This window comes from Neolamprologus multifasciatus, chromosome 16 (assembly GCF_963576455.1).
Source record: "Neolamprologus multifasciatus chromosome 16, fNeoMul1.2, whole genome shotgun sequence".
Classification (NCBI taxonomy): Eukaryota; Metazoa; Chordata; class Actinopteri; order Cichliformes; family Cichlidae; genus Neolamprologus; species Neolamprologus multifasciatus.
Window position 1 is genome coordinate 10,509,276 of NC_140454.1, and position 21,269 is coordinate 10,530,544.

General features: G+C 43.7%; 1 protein-coding gene across 3 annotated transcripts; it reads right to left on the minus strand.

Moving 5' to 3' along the window:
* Positions 1-440: 440 nt before the first annotated feature.
* sf3b1 (splicing factor 3b, subunit 1) lies at positions 441-20,255 on the minus strand. 3 transcript variants are annotated; one of them, XM_085134908.1, is made up of 24 exons: positions 20,142-20,255; positions 18,611-18,783; positions 18,306-18,407; positions 18,065-18,179; positions 14,655-14,734; positions 13,185-13,370; positions 12,636-13,098; positions 12,431-12,543; positions 12,138-12,335; positions 11,945-12,046; positions 11,227-11,406; positions 11,041-11,127; positions 10,428-10,698; positions 10,014-10,159; positions 9,613-9,759; positions 9,251-9,376; positions 4,070-4,291; positions 3,794-3,976; positions 3,598-3,709; positions 2,882-3,002; positions 2,669-2,800; positions 2,277-2,549; positions 1,912-2,128; positions 441-1,061 (listed from the first exon to the last, which is right to left on the minus strand). In XM_085134908.1, the coding sequence occupies exons 1-24, from the start codon at positions 20,167-20,169 to the stop codon at positions 903-905; spliced, it is 3,936 nt and encodes a 1,311-aa protein (XP_084991034.1). In that variant the 5' UTR covers positions 20,170-20,255; the 3' UTR covers positions 441-902. The 3 variants fall into 3 exon arrangements, with proteins under 3 accessions (XP_084991034.1, XP_084991036.1, XP_084991035.1); XM_085134910.1 differs by lacking the exons at positions 18,306-18,407; positions 18,611-18,783; positions 20,142-20,255 and adding an exon at positions 15,080-15,134 and having other exon boundaries at positions 18,065-18,080; XM_085134909.1 differs by lacking the exons at positions 18,306-18,407; positions 18,611-18,783; positions 20,142-20,255 and having other exon boundaries at positions 15,080-18,179.
* Positions 20,256-21,269: the final 1,014 nt, after the last annotated feature.

The window sequence follows — 21,269 nt, forward strand, 5'->3', positions numbered from 1 at the left end:
GAGCTTCACTCTTTGTGGAGGAATCTGGGTCAAACAGTCTGGATGAGTAGCAGCAGTGAGTGAATAGAGTACCTACAAGGAGGGGGAGGTGTTTTAAACTGAGAGGCTGAGTGTTCATGCATGTGTGCAGGGAGGTTACGTTTTCAACTCTTTTATTTTTAATGGATTTTATTAATGATATATAATAGAGAGGCAAGGAAGATGGGACAGGTCGTTAGGTAGGAGTGCTGGGTCCAAAGAGACTTCTAATTGATATGGAGAGCCGATGAGCTGGAGACTCATGCTGCAGTACTGCTTACAGGTCAGGACCCGGAAACCTCAGTTATGCTGTCAAACATAGTCAGACTACCACGCTGCTTATCGCTGACCATGTCTGTATTAATCTCCATATTCTGCATTGAAATTATATAAATGAAAAAATCTCACTGAAAGGCAGAAACTGATTTTTATACACAAACATTTTATTCAGTTAAATAAAGCATGGATCTAATAAGAACAGAGGTGGTGTGAAACATGGAAAAAGTGTGGCTGGTACTGAGTCCTATCAATTATCAAGACACAAAGAGAAACAAACCCAGATTTAAAACATTGTAAAGACTGCTCTTATTTAATAATAAAAAAAAAAATCATAGCTTGTCTGACTTCAGCTGTTTCTTACAGCACACTAAAAAAAAAAAAAGAAGAAGAAGAAAAAAAAAAAGAGGGGGGGGGGGGGGGACACAACAAAAACCCCACACATACAGACTCTACAAGATTACTTTTCATGTCCAGTTCTGAGTGAACAGGAGAAGCTGAATGTGACAAACACAGCTGCTAAATAAATGATGGAGAAAAGTATGTATGTGTATGAGAGTGTGTGATTTTTTTGTATTCTTTTTTCTTGGGGGGAGAATTTTTTTTATTTACAAGGTGTATTCGAGCTCGTAGCGGACGTAGACATTTTTGTCATCGTTGTAGACCTGTGGGTAGTGAGCAATCAGGGCGTCCTGAGAGCCGATGTAGATGGAGTTGTAGATCTTCCAGTAGACATCCCTCACTTTCCTGGCTGGATGGAACAGACCCTGCAGAACGCCAGACAGTTTGAGTTTACGCTTTATACAAACACAATGATTCAAACTTTTAAAGTTAGGCCCATTTTAACCCCCAGGTGACCAGAACTTAGTCAAAACTGCTTCTGACTCTTTGTCTCTGTTTATCTCTCTCTAAAGAAAGAATTAAATATTCACTCGTGAAAAGCAGCACAGAGAGCAAAGCTGGATTTCCACTGGAACAGCTGTAAATCCCAGCACTGCTGAGGGCTTAAAGAAGCTCTAATCTTCTGTCATGCATACAAGATGCAGCTCTCATTGCTTTACACTTCACACACTCTATACTGCAGGTGATGAGTAGAGTATAACCAGTAAATGATTTAGCCACATGTAGTAACACACAAAGTGTGAATTCAGATTAAGAGGTCGAGGTAAACAGCATCTACAATGTTGACAGAAGGTCAACATTGGAAAATACTTTGCATTTTGGTAGTTTGTAGAAATATGTGAAAGGGTTACAGCTGTATGAAAGCTGAATAGGTTCATGAAAAAGTCTTTATGGAGCTAAGCTTTGTGATGTGTGACTCCTGATTAGTGCTGAGTAAAAGAAGAACACTTCTCTATGTTTACACAGCAGAGCTCTATCAAATATCCTCCCTCTTTAACTTTACTGTGTAGCTCTTAAGAGACGTGTTTATATTAAAATGCAGCTGTACGAGTAACTCCATTTCTTGTCCCGGTCTGCTCTCTTGTGGTTGTAACATGTGCATGTTTGAATCTGCGTGACTTTTCTGTATGAATAATCTTTTAGCTGACAGCACTAGTGTGCAGACAAAAATCCTGACACACATCTTTCTTTCTTTTTTTCCCCATAATTCCTGACCTGTAAGCAGTACTGCAGCATGCGGCAGGGCCCGAGAGCGACCCTCAGCCCCTCCAAAGCGCCCATCACAGCCTGGATGACGTGAGGTGACGTCTCAAATACGTTGGGCCACACGTAGTTCAACAAGTGGTTGAGGGAGTCCTCACAGCCAAAACCGTAGACACCGAGGGACATGTGCTGAACCACAGCGCTGGCTGTCTGTCTATGGACCAGGTCTCTGCAGGGGGGGGGGGCAGAACACAGAAACACATAAGGTGCAGGATTCACTGATGTCTTTAACCCTCACGTGTGGGTAAAGATATGAATACTTCCCCTGCCACAGTTTTTATCAAAACTAATCAGTCTTAATTAAACCGTGTTGATACCTGTCCATGAGAGCATCCTCCAGCAGCGGCGTGACAGCATAGATGTAGTCTTTGCCCATCTCTCCAATGTACTCGAACAGGAAGGAGAGGGACTTCAGTACACCGTTTTGCACGTTGAGCTCAGGCACGCGGTATTCGTTCATTAGGGCCGGCAGCACCGTGAAGGGTGAACAGGTCTCAGCAACGATGGCGATGGCCACGGTCGTGCAGACCCTGTTCTGTCGCTCCTGGACTTTAAGGTTATTGAGCAGAGTGGCCAAGACATCGTGAGGACTGCAGGGAGGAAGGTCAGAGAGAAAAACATTTTAGATCCACTTTAATGTGTACAGCCGAGACAAAACGAAGATGAAACCTTACATGTATAAGGTGTGTACGTGACAGAAGGTACTCACCCGATGGCTTTGGCGATATAACCAAACGTATTGACGGTGGCTCTGCGGATAGCCTTTTTGTGTGCCTTGAGCAACTCCAGCAACTCGAAACAGATCCTCATCCACTCCCTGGCAGACACGTACTCAGCACCCCTAAAAATACACATAAAAGTTAGAAAAGGACACAATCATATCCACAAACCTTGAGGGAGGTTGAGGCTTGTCACAACTGACCTGTCAGCGATCCTGCCCACCAGGTCGATGCAGTTCTCCTGGACTTTCTCATGTCTGTTCTTCAGGATGGGAGTCAAACGAGGAAGCAGGTCTTTGATTGGTGGGGTCATCTTGTGCATGCCTAAAAATGAGGTCAGATATCAGCACGTGTCCTTTTCCACACCCTGAGATGGGACTGAGGTGCAGGTAAATTTTGTTACTTAGAACAGAACAAGAGGTAGGAAGATGCTACTGTAGCTGTTGCTACATTTTTACTACCAAACTCTCAAAGGTGCACTGATTGCTATCGAGCTTCAATGACAGGCAAACGCTGTACCAAAGCCTAGTACAGAGCCTAGGGGCTCTACAAATTAATTTTTAAATATTTTTTTATAACTCATCCACCGAGATACAAGAATTAGGAGGGTCGCGCCTGTAACTGCCTGCTACGCCTTCAGCTCTGTTTCAGTTGTGGTGAGTGTTCTAATACAAATTAGCAGGTATGTGCATCTGTGTGAGACAGCTGTCCACTTTATGAATGCTGCTTGCTAGTGTTAGCTGATAGCTAAGCACTCCACCCTCTTGTGTAACGATGATCACTTTTGGCTCCAAAAGGAAGACGGAAGCAGTCAAAACTAACAACTGTGAAGTTCAGGAACCAAGATGAGATCAAATGTGAAGACGTTTATTTACATCCTATCAATAAAATACGCCTGTGATCGGTGAAGGTTACATACCAATGACGTTCACAATGGCCTTCAGCGCTCCAAGGATGCTGCCCAGCACCTCAGGGTACTCCTCTCCCAGATACTCGTACAGCACGACTCCCAAATGACCCATCAGCTTCTCCTGCAGGGACAGGGACAAGCAGAAGAGGTCAGTGTGTGGACTCTGTTACATATTTGTCTCGGATGCTGTATAGGCTGAGTGTACCTCCTGGCACGTCTTCATGACCACGGCCGTGCGGGAGATCAGGTCAGCAGCTTGCTGACGGACCTTGGCCGACTTGTTGTTGAGACGCCACAGTACCGTACCGCAGATCTGGGGCAGGTAGGGTTTCACGCGCTTCCCAAGAGCATTCACCACTGTACCGAAACCATTCAGCATGACAGAATCCTGCAGACCAAAGAGCGTGGAGTATGAAACAAAACAAACAAAATATTGTGGAAAAAAAACAACAACCCCCACTTCTCTATAACTCCCTCTCACCTCTGTCGTCTGTTCCTGGAAGGCATACAGAATACCGTCGATCAGCTGCTCCTCCAGCTTGTGGTCGATGTCAGCTGCGCCCAAGTTGCCCATGATTTTTTCAATGGTCTCCATCACCATCTTCCTGTACTGTTCTGCCTCGTCTTTCAGGTCATCAACGATACGTGAGATGATCTCTGCTGCTCCCACTTTGTTAGCCAACTCCACTGTGGTGTCCACCAGCTGGACAAAGAGATAATAACTTGAGACGAGTGTGCAAAACTTCAGACAACTCTAAGGACACGGTGTGTTTAACTGCCGACTAGATTATAACCTAAATGTCTATTTGAGTTGTGTGATCAGATCTGTTGGTCTACTTTGTGCACACCATTATTTTCCACTGGTAGAGTCACATGACAGGCAGACGACAGAGTCGGCTGAAGCAATTACAGGAAATAACTAACTCCACTTAACACAGATTGCATTGCTCATCTCATATAGGGCTGCCACGATTAGTCGACTAGTCACGATTACGTCGAGTATCAAAATCGTCTACGACTAATTTAATAGTCGACGGGTCGTTTAAAGCTTTGCAAGATCCAAAAAGAAGCAGAAATGAGTAGTAGGATTTAAGAGCGTAATAAGGGACTGAAACAGAAGATGGCAGCACTGCATGTACAAGGATGCCAGCTGCCGTTAAACCCCGAAGAAGAAGCTGTGCCCGGTATTGTAGCTGTGTCCAAATTCAGGAACCGCATCCTCCAGTGCCCGCATTTGTAGACCGATTACATTACAGCGACACGACAAAGACTGTCCAAATTCAAAGACTCCGACAAATGCGGCCGACAAATGCGCCCTTCATTTCCCCAGATTTGAAGGATGGGTCGGTTATATACCAGCTCAGTTTCCAACAATGGCGGCAGCTAGTTAGTTTTAATATTACTCTTATTATTCTTTCTGGGTCACAAAATAAACGTTTAACATATTTTCAGGCGAGAATGTTGCTGTGTAAACCTCAAATATCTGCTCGGTTTATCAAGACACCACATATTTTCAAAAGCGCTCCAACATTTTCGGAGATGTCTGTTACCCACTAGCTCGATAGCTAGCCGGGGTTCAAGGTTCAAGATCACCGGACTCCCGGCAAATCGTTTTCAAACCCAACGCAGTCTTTCGCTACTCAGGTTAAACATATATAAGTCACTTAGATAACTTAAAAATGTTATTGTTTGTCTTTTTTCAGTATTTTATTTGTTCCTGAGTAAATCGGTTTGGCTGAGATTAAAGTTAGTTTTTACACAGCTGAATAAACGTCAAGCAGACAACTGATTATCAGAAGTGTGAGATGGTCGAGAATTTACTCCGGTGTCCTGTTATATTTTAGATAGCAAGGAGCAGACAGCTGAGTTTATTAAACTCCACCAAAACAATCTGCAAATTTCATTAAAATTTAATAAACTATCATCTTGTCTTTATTTTTAGTTAGCACATACCTTAAACACTTCTAGCTGTAAGCTAATGATAGTTATATAAGAGCAGATACTTCCGCAGATACTACTTACGGTTGCGCCGTAAGATGGCTGCACCGACGAGAGCTCCCAGTCATCTCAGCAAAAATGTTATTATTTATTTTGTTCTGCTTTCAATTTCTGTGCGCACAGCGTGATCATACACTCGGTATGACAGACAAACGCTTTTGGAGCTACGTTCGTCAGCCAGTTCGGACTTTACAGCGGGTTTAGACTCCGTGGACGCTCTGGTGCCTGGGATCCTTTGTTTACTTGCGCAACGTCGAGGGAAAACAAAGAGGGGGAAACGCGCCGGAGTTTTGTGCCGAACGCGACAGAGAAACAGCAAGCCACCTCTCCCCAGCATCCTGCTTGCGAATCTCCAGTCTCTGGACAACAAACTTGACGAGCTGCGTGCACGGATTAAACACCAACAAGACATCAGGAACTGCTGCGTTCTGGCCTTCACAGAGACATGGCTGGAGCCCAGCGTCCCCGACTGCGCCATCACGCCGGATGGATTCACTGTTTACCGGGGAGACCGAACGAAGGACTCAGGCAAGAAAAGGGGAGGAGGGGTGTGCTTTATGGTTAACTCCTTGTGGGCTAGAGATGTGTGTATCTTAAAAACTTACTGCTCTCAGAGCCTCGAGCTGCTGACCATTAAAGTCAGGCCTTTTTACTTCCCGAGGGAGTTCAGCTCAGTTCTCCTCTCAGCTGTTTACATTCCTCCACATGCTGATAAAACTACGGCTATGGACGAACTGTATGACATCATTACTGGACTTGAGAACAATAATCCAGAAGCTGCCTTTATTGTGCTGGGAGACTTCAACAGAGCCAACATGAAGAAGGTTCTCCCCAAATACTATCAGCACATCTCCTTCCCCACAAGAGGTGATCAAACATTGGACCACTGTTACACTCCATTCAAAGAGTGCTACAAACCCCTCCCCCGCCCAGCTTTTGGTAAGGCAGACCATTGTTCCATACTGCTGCTGCCTGCATACAGACAAAGACTGAAACAGGAAAAACCAGCTTCCAGGGTTATTTACAAATGGGACAGTGAGGCTGAGGAGGTCCTGCAGGACTGCTTTGAGACAACTGACTGGCAGATATTTGTGGATGCAGCTGATGGCAACATCAATGAACTCACAGACTCTGTCATTGGATATATTGGAAAGTGCATGGATGATATCATCACAAAAACCACTGTCCGCATATATCCAAATCAGAAACCCTGGGTAAATAAAGACGTTCGCGCCAAGCTAAAAGTGCGGACCTCTGCCTTCAACTCCGGGGATGCTGATGCTTATAAAGCAGCCAGGTATGACCTCCGAAAGTCCATAAAAAAGGCCAGAAAGGACTACAGGGACAAAATGGAGTCCAGCTACCACAGCTTTGACACCAGGCGACTGTGGAATGGACTGCGCTGCATCACTGACTACAAGAAGGTCAACACAGTCAGTGTTCAGCCCACTGCATCTCTCGCAGACGAGCTCAACAACTTCTATGCTCGTTTTGATGCAGACAACAGAGAGCAGATCCTCTACCCTCAGGAGGACAGTGAGGCTGCAACTTTAACTCTGAGAACAGAAGCTGTGAGATGGACCTTTAAAAAGGTAAATCCTCACAAAGCTCCAGGACCAGACGGCATCCCAGGCCGGCTACTCAGAGTGTGTGCAGACGAGCTGGCAGAGGTGTTCACCAACATCTTCAACCTCTCCCTGAGGCAGTCAGTGGTCCCCACGGCCCTCAAAGCATCCACCATCATTCCCGTTCCCAAAAAATCAGTGGTCTCCTGTCTGAATGACTACCGTCCTGTTGCACTGACATCCGTCATCATGAAGTGCCTGGAGCGGCTGGTCAAAGGTCACATCTGCTCCTCCCTCCCTGACACACTGGACCCTCTTCAGTTTGCCTATCGGACAAACAGAGCCACAGAGGATGCCATCGCCCTGGCAACGCACACCACCCTCACTCACCTGGAAAAAGGGAATACATATGCAAGGATGCTCTTCATCGACTACAGCTCTGCATTTAACACCATCATCCCCTCGAAACTTGCCACGAAGCTCGTCGACCTTGGGCTGGGAACACCGATCTGCAGATGGATTCTAAACTTCCTCACAAACAGGCCCCAGGTGGTGAGAGTTGGTAAGCACACCTCCTCATCACTCATCTTAAACACAGGTACGCCACAGGGTTGTGTGCTTAGCCCCCTCCTATATTCCCTGTTCACACACGACTGTGTTGCTAAACACGAGTCCAACACCATCATCAAGTTTGCTGATGACACAACCATCATAGGCCTCATCACAGGCAATGATGAGACGGCCTATAGAGAGGAGGTGATGGCGCTGTACGAGTGGTGTCTGGAAAATAACCTGACTCTCAACATCAGCAAAACTAGAGAGATGATAGTGGACTACCGGACACGACCAGTCAGAGAACACCAGCCCATCCACATCAACGGTGTCAAGGTCGAAAGGGTCAGCAGCTTCAAGTTCCTTGGAGTCAACATCACCGAGGACTTCTCCTGGACCCTTCACAGAGACACTGCTATCAGGAAAGCTCGCCAGCGGCTTTACTTCCTGAGGAGGCTGAGGAAGTTTAGCATGAACGCCAACATCACCTCAAATTTTTACAGGTGTGCAATTGAGAGCTTGCTGACGAGCTGCATCACAGTTTGGTACGGAAGCTGCTCTGCCAGCAGCCGTAAAGCACTACAGAGGGTGGTGAAGGCAGCAGAGCACATCACTGGCACGAGGCTTCCTGCCATTCAGGACATTTACCTCCAGCGATGCCTCCGTAAAGCACACAGCATCATCAAGGACCACAGCCACCCAGCACATCAGCTGTTCTCCTTGTTACCATCTGGCAGACGTTACAGGAGTCTGTCTGCTCGGACTACAAGACTTAAAAACAGTTTTTACCACCAAGCCGTACGACACCTCAACCACAACACTTAAACACACACAACACAGCACTCAGAAGCTACCCTGCAGCTTCACAAGTACTCTGTTTAATCTGCACTGGTCACTTCACTTTATTGTCATTGATATTTATATTTAAAGTGCAATACTGTAATTTTCTGCTGCTCATTCCTGTGCAATATCCCATCTGCCCTCCCGTCATATTTCTTTTCAAGATTTTCTTATTTAATCACTAGTGTACATATATTTATATTTATAGATACATATATATATTTAGTCATCTTTTCTCTTTTACCATGTCTCTCTAATATTTAGCTCCTTACTATTTTTAGATTTTTATGTTTTATTTTATTATATTTTATTATATTTTCTGTACTGTATCATGCTGCTGAGTGACTGCTGCTCGTCAAACACATTTCATTGCAATGTTGACCCTGTGCTAACTTGCATATGACAAATAAAACTTGAAACTTGATACATGCTGGTTCAATAAGCTGTACGTTTTACGTCCAATGGACGCATAATCTGATTAGTCGACTAATCGCAAAAATAATCAGTGACTAGCTGACTATCAAAATAATCGTTTGTGGCAGCCCTAATCTCATACATCCAAAACACAAAACAAAAACAAAAAACCCACAAACGGGCTAAGATCAGCAGTTTTAGGAAAAAGAGCCAACCACACATTTCCTTTTCTAAGCTATTTTGACAATATTAGATTTTCAAATATATTTGAAGCTAAAGAATGTTTCGCGAACCTGTCTGTAGTTGCGTCTGTCCAGAGCCATCCTGTGCTGCCAGAAATGCTTGAAGAAGGGGGGCAGGATTTCAGTCTTGATGTAGTTGGCCTCGACACCATCTGTGCCACAGCACTGCTTCACTACCTATGAGGCAAGACAGAAGGAAAACTGATGAGTTTCTTGTGACATCCAGAAAGATACGTTAATGTAACCAATGGGTGCAGAAAGACAGCAGAGGGGACATGCTAGCAGCTGCTCTGGCAATCCTGGTGCTCATGTAGCAAACAATGTTCATCACCTGTGTGGCTGAAGAGGTGAGAACAAGTTACAGGAAGTTAGTTGATAGTTTGGAGGTGCTTCCTCACAGACTGTCTCCTTACCTTGAGCACAATCTTTTTCATCTCCTCGTCAGGGGACTGAAACTCTCTGATGAGGATCAGCATCACCTCTCTGGTGTAGTAGTTTGCATACTCAGCATCCATCAGTGGGATGAGGTAACCAATAGCTTTGAGGAAAGCAGCCAGACCCTGGTGACCAAAGGGGATAACATAAGACAATCGCAGACATGTTTCACATATTTTCCCTTTACAATAACTGGTAATGTCCGACGCTCCCAGCAGCACATTAATGGTCTCTCATTAGACCTCTGCTGACAGCAGCAGCTCCTTTGAGGAGACTCTATAGCAAGCAAGTATTCACACTGCAGCCACAGTCAGGCTTAGTGCTGGGTGCTGATCTTGCGCTCAATGCTGTGAATGCTTTTTCCAAATTTCCTGCTCACCTTTCCTCTGTGTTGCCTGATGCCTTTCCACAGTGGCTTCAGCACAGAGTCAAAGGACTCGATACCGTATGGTGTGGCAGCTTCAGCCAGGGCAGCTATAGCCAGGGCACTGATGGTCCTCACCTTCTGCTGCTCATCCACAAGCCCTGCAGAGTCGAATAGTCGATGGTCAGAGCTCCAGTGCATTTTAAACAACAGCAAACCACATATACTCAAAACAAAACATCTCATGTGAATGAAAAACTGGGCAAATTAGCAGTTACGCATTTACTAGTTAGAATAGTTAAAGGTGTACACCTGCATTCTGTTCAAATTCACAAACTGAGAACTAACTCATCCACATAATAAGCCTGTGGATGGCAGTGCTTTGAACTCTGTACTATTTAACTCTACGAACAGTTTAAGTTCACTTACCATGTTCAATAATCTCGACCAAACTGCGAAGATGAGGCAGAATGGCGCAGCCCATGAGGATGGCGATTTGCTGCACAATCTTGATGCCTGTGTGCCGAGCCTGCCAGGACTTCTTGCTTTTACACACAGCTTTCAGGAAAGGGAGGAGAGAGGGGATCCCGAGGGCGGAGGCTACAACAGCAAAGGCTCGGGCGGTGGTGTTTCTGACGTACTCGTCCATGTTGTCAATATCAGGTCGCATCGTGGAGATCATAGTAGCTAAACCAGCAGCCTGAGACACACAGAGGAAAGACGGCAAACTTTCAATCATTTAATCACACAAACGTGTCTCGAGCCAACTTTAAATACTGCTACAGATCAGATATATGCTGAGCAGACATGGTGACAGAACATAAACAGCTAATGATGGCGGATTGTAACCAGCGGGTGCAGGTTGAGAACAGACGAGGCATAAAAGTCACATCTGCTAGCTCTCATGCTGGTATTAATCTAGCGAACGACTAGCCCTGATCTGACCACGGACTGGCTGAACAGGCGAGAATGGTTCGCACAAACCACAGTCCATATAGTTTATGGGATAAAAAGACAAAAAGAATAAGGTGCTCCATGTTACCTTTGCCAAGTTAGAGATGATCTCTCTGCCTTCCACTCTGGCATAATAGTCTTCATCGATGAGCAGCGGCTCAATAACCACCAGGATCTGCATGCAGAAAAAGGACATTTAGATTGTCAAAGACACTGAGAAACCACTGAACATTTAAACTGAGCTGTCACAGATGATCGTTCACATTGAGCCCACCTTGTGAACATATGGTCGGACCAGGTCATCCAGTTTGTAGAGAATGCGGTCAATGACTTTAACCAAAAGATGGCGCTCCTGATCCTCCAGGGTGGGGGACATGAGCAGGGGCAGGATCTGGTTGAACAGGGGACCTGCGCCGAATTCACGAGCCTTATCTGTGATCTGACGCAGAGCAGCCTAAGAGGAAAGAAGGTCAGCCAGTCAGATAATGGTCAAATTCTGAAGTATATTTGGCAAATCTGTTACTAAACAACACAAAAGAGACTTCATACTCAAAGAAACCTGAAACAAAACCTGATTGAGAACTCTACAAAGATGGTGACAGACTTATAACTTGCAGACAGGAAAAGCTTTTTAAAATCTTATTTTGGGGCAAAAATCAGCAAAACTTTTTTAAAAGTCAGATTTGAAGCTGGGGTTTTTTTCCTCTGTGAACAGTGATTAAAACTCTAGAGGAACCTGGTACTTCTCATGATAAGATGAGACCGGATGGTTTCTGTGTGTAGCTCAACGCAGAGCATGAATGTCTACACTGTGACCTCTGCTGTAGGCAGCAGCTCCTCAGAGAGAACGTTGTGTAGCGAGCAAATATTCACCCTGTAGCCACAAAACCTCAGCGCTGGGTGTTGATCTTGTAACTGGAAACTTTAATGCTGTTCCAAAGCTCAAGTTTGGCCACAAGCAAGAATGATTAATCAAAGTATTAAAAACCAACCTTTCTCATGGGAGGAGTTCCATTTTTAATCTTCAGCAGCAGCTTCATAATCTTCCTTTCTTTCTGCTCCTCGGGGCTCAGAGTGGACTCATCCACCTCCACCTAGCAGCAAGACAAAAACCATGAACCTCAGACACAACAAACACCTGGTTCACACTGACTGTGCCATTATTTTATCCCTGCTGATGCTCACCAGCAGTTTGTCAAAGTACTGGATGTCATCAGGTTTGAGGAAAGGGAGATTTCCTGAGGGCTGGTCGTTCATCTGTTTTGTGGTGCGATCCTCTGCCTGCATATGGAAGCCCGTCATGCCTCCAATAGGTGTGGGCGTGGCTGCCAGCTTACGGGCCGGGGTACGGATAGGCACGTAGCCTGCAGGAGGAGGCAACACCTGTGAAGAAAAACACCTGTCAGCACTGCAGTCTAATAAATGACCTTCACTAATGCTTGTTGCTAGAAAATGAAATGCATCAAATAGACGTGGACCTTGTATCCCTCTGGGAACATGGCATCCAGCTCCTCGTCTGTTAGAGGTCGGTTCCTCTCATCAATTTCTCTCTCCCACCTCCATGCCTGCAGCTGCTCTGGAGTCATGTGTGCTGAAGAAAACGGGAGATTAATTGTTTATAATCAAGTAGAAGAAAGACTAATAATAATAATAATAATAAAAACAAAGAGTAAGGCTGTTTACCTGTAGTTGGGGTTTGCAATTCCATAGCTGGTGTGCCTATGGGAGTTTTTCCTGGGGTAAAAAGTGGTGTTGAGGAGCCCATCTGGCTGGCAGGGGTTTCATCCCACCGAGACTTCCTCTTACTGGCTCCTGGAGTTGGAGTTTCGCCCACTGACTCTTCTCCTCTATCTGTTCTTGGGGTCTCAGCCCAGCCGCTCCCATGTCCTGGGGTCTCCCTCTCAGTCTTTGGAGTCTCGTCCCAGCGGTTTTTGCGAACACTTCCTGTGGCTCCCCCGTGACCAGGTGTGGCATGGCCAGGCGTGTCTCTCCCTGGTGTGGCAGCACCGGCAGGTGTGTGGCTAGGAGTCGGGTCCCACATTCGGGAACTGGGAGTGGCCCCTGGGGTTTCACTGCCTTTAGGGCGGCCGGGGGTTTCATCCCATCGGCTGTTTGAAGGTGTGTGCGCAGGGGTATGTCCAGGAGTCTGCAAGGGACCAGAAACATCAGTGAGAAAACTGATATGCAAGACAGATTTATGTTTTATTACTGGGTGATATTTTTTAAGCTTACTTCAGCACTGGCATCAGCTTGGTCCCAGCTGGACATCTTTTTGGGTGTAGCATTGGAGGGGGTTTGGTCAGCTGTCTGGTCCCAGCGACGCTTACGTTTAGGGACAGCTTGGGCAGCAGCAGACCCATTAACAGCTTTCAGGTCCCCTGATTTGGCCTTCTCTGCCAGCTGCTGACGAATCTCTCTCTACATGAACAGATGCACAAATGTCAGGATAAATACAGAGTTCATGGATATGAAAGACTGTAAAGATATCTGGTGACTGTGTCTGTTCATTTTATCTAAACAGAGGCAGGTCAACAGTTCAGCCAAGGGCATAAAGGCTTAAAGAACTCATTTGAAAATGATGAAATTTCTATGAATCCTGTTACAGCCTCACACCCAAGAGCTCAACTCCACTGAACACCTATGGATTATTTCATACAGATGACAATAAGTCTCAAAAAGCTTGATTTGATTTGTGCTGCGGTGTTGTTTGCATGTGCACGTGTGTGGATATGAATGGCACACACTTTGTTAAAATTAATGATGAAATAATTTAAATTTTTCTCCGCTGAAAAGATTTTATTTGTCAATTACTTTATGACTAATAACTTGGCGACATAAGCACCTACTCCAACAGGGAGTCTCACATTCTGTGGATTAACTTTGGATTCACTGAACTTCAGCTGGTAACAGTAGTCCTTGTTCTGCAGCCATACTGAGTTTGAGGGTAGCAGTAAATGAAGTCCTCCATTTGTGGCAGGTTGCAGTTATAGCCCCTTTTCCATTAGTTCCTACTCGGATCGACTCATCACGGTTTGGCACAGTTTTCAATTAAACCTTAGTGCCTGTACCATTTTTTAGTACCTGCTTGGCAGGGTGTCCAAGTGATCGGAGCGGGTACTAAAATGTGGCGCTGCCACGCTGCAGTGGCATCACTCAAGGAGTCATGAGTGCCTCCTGCCATTTTTGAAATCCAGGAACGAGGGAATCGGCTACACAGAAACAACACCGCGGTCCCTGATGATGAGTCTGATGAAAAGCCACAGACCGAGCAGCAGGTATGCCGTCATCTTGACGTTCACCTTTGTTGTGGTGTTCATTTCGCATACAAATAACATGGGACGTACAGCCACATTGCTATAACAACCCCACACACATTACGTGGTACTCGATTATACTGAAAAACGAGATGAGCCGATCAGATCAGAGTCGGTATTAATGGAAGAAGCGCTTCAAGAGAAGAAAAGGGACCACTGCAAGTACAGTGGAGATGAGTCCTCACTATACCAGATCATCTTTGTGGCAGTGATCTGATATTTTTACAGACACTGTGTTGGTTTGCCAACCATATAAACACATCAAGCAGGAAAGAAGGATTTACAAGGAGTGTTTATTTTTCCAGGTTTAGTTAAAATTAGCCTTAAAGGACTGTCATCTGACCGTTTCTGATATCTGATGACAATGTGTAGATAAACAGCATCTTACCTCCTCTTTGGACAGGTTCTGCTCCAACATGACGTCCACATACGACCTAACCTGCAGCTTGGGATCCGGTGTTTTGCCCCCTGCGCGAAAGAGCATGAACAAGAACATAGGATACTCATGAGCGTACACTCCATAACCCCGAGTTATTCCAAACACAGCAAGCACAAACACAGCCAGCTAACCCTGACTCTTGTTACCAACAGTTTAACTTATGTTCCTGCTCTGATAAACAGCTGACTGACAGTCCTAATAAATTACATACAAATGTACATTTGGCTTTCTTACATACAGTCATAGCATTCTAATGAAAAACAAGAAGATACATAGAAAGAAGAGCTGAGGTTGTGGTGTTTTCTTTAAGTGGATTAAGAAGTATAGCCATCACTGATGCAGGGGTCCTGGGCTGTGCTCTTCAGAATACGTACACTTTCAGTGCCAAGGGTCCATCTGCAGTCAGACTTCAACCGGCAGAAAAGAAGCCTAGAAAATTTCTCTTTACCATTAGTAACACTTTGGAAAAGGGTTTGAACTCACACACAACAGTATACCATTGTGATGCATTGATTTAAGGCAAAAAAATAAAGCATCTTCTTGGGGTATTAGCACAATCTAGAAAAAAATCCCATGATATTTTGGTCCAGTTTCCCAGGTATTTACAGTAGCAGATAAATATGAAGTCAAGACTTTGAGGCTATGCCTAAGAAGGACATTAGCACAATAAAATCAAATGTGAGTGTTTGCATTCAAAACTAGAAAAAATATTGATAATACCAGAGTCACATGGACTCATTATTTAAACATCATACATCAAGATCTTGACTTCCTTTTTGGGACAGAGGTAAATTTATGTAATCAAATATTTGGGCAGTCTGCTTCCATTACGGGAATATTTTATGTCAAGTTGTTGGAATCTGATAAGCCAAATTCAAAAGAGGCTGCTGGGAGGGCTGAGGTTTGTTGTAGCTGGGTTGCATCTGATTCCCCTCACAGCCTCCCACCAAAACAAGCAGCCAATGGACCCTGACCAAACTGACAAGTGCACCGTTCTCAGTGTTCCCCATAACCTACACAGGATGAGTTGCTGCACCCTTAACAGAGTGCAGTACAGGACTGGCAAAGCAGTACTGCTGTAGGAGAGAAATTAAGGACAGTTAGTATGGGCCTGTGGTATTTTGGTACACAATTTTCTTGATAACATATTTCTATTTTACAGAGAGAGTTGTAAAATAAAACTCTACTGAAACAACAACTTTGTACAAAGAGCTCTCTCTACATGCAGGTTGAATATACCTAGACCAAACCTGAGACATTCAGGCCATTTAAGCTCACAGTGTCAGGGGAAGTGAAGATGCAATAAATATGGAAAGAGGTAAGATAGCTGGCTCACAGCTACAGTTTCTGGTTTTTAGTCCGAGCACTAGTCGTCATGATAAGCTACACAGGCTCAGCCTAAAAGATGAGGAAAATGTGTAGGAAAGCTGGCCACATTGGAAAGAATAACTTGTCATTAGGGCTGTACCCGAATATTCCACTATTTGGAAATGTATGAACTGTGTGTGTATTCAGTTTAGCAACATGGAATTATAAGAATGTGACAATAATCTACACTGCAACAATGATCATCTCACCTCACTGTTATAAATAAGCAACTTTTAGCCCTGCTACAACATGCAGAAAGTCAATGGACAGTACTGCTCTATGACAAAGCACCTTGCTGTGCTGTGGTAGCTGCACCCACGGAGCCTAAACTTCTGACTTTATTACAATGACCCTTTTACATACTACCACAATCCCAGCACAGCGATTATCCTTACATGCGTGTGGTGATTTTGTCTGACTTTGCCACAGTAATAAAAAAATACTGGCAGCTTTCAGTGCTACCTCTCATCCACTTAGTAGATGCACCTTTGGTATAAATGTACAAATCTCATGTCACCTCATTCTCAGGTTATTGCAATCAGAAACTTTGTGGTGCCCACGCTGGCCGCCCACCCACCCAGTAGGGTGACAACAATACCCCATGAGTCTTTTACAGCAGAAGCGTACAATAAGCCGATTCTCCATGCTTCCTTCCTCAAGACAATCACTGGATGTTTATTATGTGGGGAAAACTGTACCATCTCAGCTCATCTACCTGACATCCTTCTCAGTCACAGCAGTGATGATCATGCTTAGCTTACTTAAGCATTTCAAATTCATACCACTTAACATTTTTAGCCTCCTGGCGTCCACATATGTGGACATCACATTTTGGGTTGTCTAGACCAAAATACTAAATTTTGCTCTACAAGGACCTGATATCCACTTACGAGGACATTATACTGCCACTGTTCTATCAAAATTAAAAGCCAATGTGCTCATATATGGATCTAATTTTTTTCAGAAACAAAAATTATTAAAAAATAAATAAATAAAAAATCCCTGTAATTCTTTGTTTTTACATTCGTCAGGTCCCAATCAGCCCAAACAGCAAAGAGAAATTAAAAATGCATGCCATGAAAGAGTTAGTGTCTTAGGAGGATAAATATGAACGTTCTTGCTGTACTACGCTTCACTCAAATTTCTGACCGATTATGTTTAACATCACACTCATAAAATCTGAAAAACACAAAGTTTGATCAACTCTGAATTGCTGTAGCTCAAAAATCTGATATTCGGGACAGCCCTACTTGTTAGGCAGCGCGTTACGCTGAGGCCCAAGACAATTTGCAGTTTGACAAGTCATGTTACTGCATCCAGATAATAAATCTCTCAAGTTTCTCTGTTAACTCTTAAAGAAAATAAAATTATGCTTCTGGTTCAACTACCACCAGAGCATATTAATAATATTCCTCTTATATATTTTATATTCACCTATAAAGCTGTGCCCAGTGTGGTAAAGCACAGGACGTGGGCAGCTAAATGAGCTAACCTTCATCCTCAACTTCTGTCACAAGTGGACACTGCACTTTCCCATCATAAATCACATTGGGTTGTTAACCCTTCGACCCACACACAACCCATCTGCAACCCATGTTTGTTAGGCAATAAACACCTAACCACCTCTCCCCCTGAAAAGCATGGTAACCCTATAATACCTTTAATGCATGCACCAAATTAAAATCCCAACAACACTGTCCCAAACTGCAATTATGGAAATGAATTGTGAGCCCACACTGACATTTGTTGGAAACAGTTGGAAATTTATAGTGGGAGAAAAACAGCGACACAAAATGTACATTGAGGAAAGGATTGACCACAGGGAAGGCATTGAGTCTGGGAGGCAAGCTATTGCATTGTGGTCGAAGGGTTGAACAGTAAAAACTATTGGTGCAAAAAACAGAAAAAAAAAAAGAAAACAAAAAGAAAAAAGGGGGAGGAGGCAAGGAACTTGGGAAGATGTAAAAAGGTCACAAAAGAACAAAATTTACCATCTGCAAAGGGGTCGAGACGCTCAGGAGAGATGATCATCTGTCTGCGCCGAGCCTTGTATTCATCCTCCCGCTCTGCAATCTTCTGTGGACGATGCTCTGCAAATGGGTCGTACTGCAAAGATTAAGCACAAAACATGCGATGATTAGTAAAATAGGATTTTGTACAAGCCTGTTTTTTCATTTAAAAAATTAGATCCCGTTTTAACTGGAATTTAGCCCAAACAGTGAATGAACATACCTGTTCATCTGACTGAGGAATGGCATTAAGTATTGCCACCGGCGCGTGGTACCCTGGCTTCTTTTGTCCCAACAAGCTTGTTGACGTATCATCTTCATCGTCCTGAGGTAAGAAAGAGAATAAATGAGTCTATTCAAATCTTGCCAAACTGGCAAGATTCTCCTCAAATCCCCAAAGCAAGCAGAGGGGAGCAGTCAAGCTCCTTACAAAACTGACAAAGGACAACCTGTGGCTCACAAAACAGCATTCTTGGAAGAAGCTACTTTGTTTGATTTGGAAAAGGAAAAAAAAAATCAAATACTTGCCTCCTCTTGCTCATTGGCAGCAATGGAAGTAACGTATCCTGCAAAGCGACTGTCGCTGCCTTCATAGATCTCTGGGTCAAAAACGCCAGTGGAGATCAGGCCCACTCCCTGCTCTCCATCCTCCAGCAGGGAGGCCTTCATCCCCTGGATCTCCAGGATCTGGGCCTCGATATCTGTAGGGGCACAAGGAAACATTGTGAGAAACTACCTGTATAGGTAAGCATGGATGACTGACATACACCCCAATATCAGCAGTGGTGAATGGAATCTATAAATATTATATTTACTGAAATTTATCTGAGGCATGACTTCAGTTTGTGCTGGATAAGGGTGTAAAACCAGTGTGATAGAGCGTACTGTAAAATTTGCCCATATATTTTTCCTTTTTTAAAAAAAAAAAAAAAAAATTTAGTTCATCCCTTGGCACAGGGAAACAAAGGAATGCTTCATAAAAGGAAAAAGAAAAAAGCCTTTAGCTCTTCATTGTGGAATTTTTGTACATTTAATTAGGAGGATCTTCAGTGTTTCTTAGCAAGGAGAAAAAACAGATGGGGTATTGTACTTGCAAACGATGCTCTGAAAGAGATTTAGTCGTTAAAAAATGCTTTAACCCCACACAGAGAATTGGACTGATTGGCAAAGACAAGCAAACAGGCCTTTATTTGCGCTTTCACAGCTTAAATCAAGCTTAAATACTTCCTTACACTCTGCTTGTTAATATCACCGTATGTGACTGTAGTTTTTGATGTAAACATGATCTGTTCGAAGACATTGGAACAGTCCCGCACTACAATTAAGTTTGGCTCACTCTGTTTATTTACTTTACTGTGAGGTTGCTTTAATCTTATGTATTTATTTTATTCTATTTTGCAGTACAGGGCTTTATGAATGCACGCCTGTGAAAAGCGCTTTAAAAATAAACGTTACTGACATCATAATTTCTGCTTTCACAAACAAATTGGGTCATGTAACTCTCCGTTAAGTCGTGTCCAAAAAGTGAATTAGAATATTTTACATAAAAGGGTTAACTATTACCAATACTTGCTACAGAACACCGATTTTGAAGCTAATATCAGAGTCTGCTGCCGAACACGAATTGCTGTAGGCATGGTAAACGCTTGTTAGAGGTTGCTAATGCTAACTCGGTTAGCCACGAGAATCACTGAGACGTTAAAGAATTACCATCCCTTGGATTACACAGTAACAACAACAAGTAATACTCGCTTAAAGACGTATCTGACCAAGACAAAAAGCCCAAATGGCGCCTACTATTGCATGCAACTGTGCAATAAGCAGAGAAAAATAGTCCACTCCAGCTAACAAGAAAGCTAAGCACTAACCACCAGCGCCATTATCTAAAGCTCCGCGTTGCGTCGTATAAGGCCTGGTGCTTATCGCCTTTTTCGCAAATAAACAGGAGCATTACCGTCAACAGAAATACCAAAAAATTCACCGCAATATTTACTGACACCATAAAGCAAAATACATGGTAAAACAGAACATATTTATGGAGGTTTTAGCAGTAATTTACCTTCGTGCGTTTTGGCGATCTTCGCCATTTTGGTGGCGGTTGTTCGAGACTGAAAGCGGATGTGACTTAATTCAGAGTTCCGCGTCTTTCCAGCTGTTCTCAGACCAGTTTCCAATCGCTCAGTAGTTATATTACTAGTAGTAGCATTAGTATTAGACGTAGTATATTGACATACTTATAAAAGTTGTAGATACAGTGAAGCAATTAGTATGTAACTTTCCATCCATGTATGATGTATAATGTCCAGTAGCCTAAAAAAAATTAAAAACCCCATTAAAAAGTCTTAATTGACGCAGCCCTCCAATTGTCCTTTCTCATTTTATTCAGATTTATTCCCAGGTGTTTTTTAAGACTGCTAGAAGCAGCACTCTGATCCTTTAAGGACAGACTTTTTTCAATTGAAATGGAGAATGTCTGCTGACAGAAATCACCTGAGTAATATCTCCTTGCACAGCTCCTTCTTTGTCTCCTGGAGTACATTAAATAATTGGGCTGCTTTGTAAAAACGTATACCAAAAAGCCTGTAGTTTCACTGTGTATGCCACAGAAGTGAAAAGGATAATAAGACAGGTTTTGTTGATTAGAAGACTTGTTTTTCACAGGGGCTATTCTGGCATGCAGCAGCAGTAGGTAAACATGGCTTTTCTAACACCTGGTTCAGAATCGTAACTTCAAGTCAAGGCGTTTAACCTCCAACATTACTAACATCTGTGTTTACCTAGTATTTCATGTGAAACTAGCTTCTTTGAAAGTGATGTATGGTTGGTAAAGTTTCTTCCCCAAATGTCTGCACAAAACACCTGTGATTATAGTTTAAGTCCTTTTCTCATAAATGCCCAGGTGTTATTTCTTAGATTTTCTTGTGCTCCTATTGGCTAGAGGACCTATATCTAAAACACTGCATGGGTGGCTGTAGCTCACAAGGTATAGCAGGTCATCCACTAAGGCTGGTGGTTAGATCCCTGGCCACATGGCAATTATCCTTGGGCAAAATACTGAACACAGAGTTTCTGTCAGATGCATAGGAGTATGAATCTGTCTGAATGTTGGGAAACAAAGAAAAAAGTGCTTGTATGAATGGCACATGCTGTATAAAGTGCTTTGAGTTTGAGTGCTCCAGCAGAGTAG

Bases quoted from the DNA above. Each gene is read 5' to 3' on its own strand.
- sf3b1 (XM_085134908.1), bottom strand. From the start codon at position 20,169: ATGGCGAAGATCGCCAAAACGCACGAAG. The intron at 3,003-3,597 runs GTATGTAACCTT...CCTCATTTTTAG, and splicing joins GGCCATTGTGAACGTCATTG to GCATGCACAAGATGACCCCA. The intron at 1,062-1,911 runs GTCAGGAATTAT...GGCGTTCTGCAG, and splicing joins TGCTGCAGTACTGCTTACAG to GGTCTGTTCCATCCAGCCAG.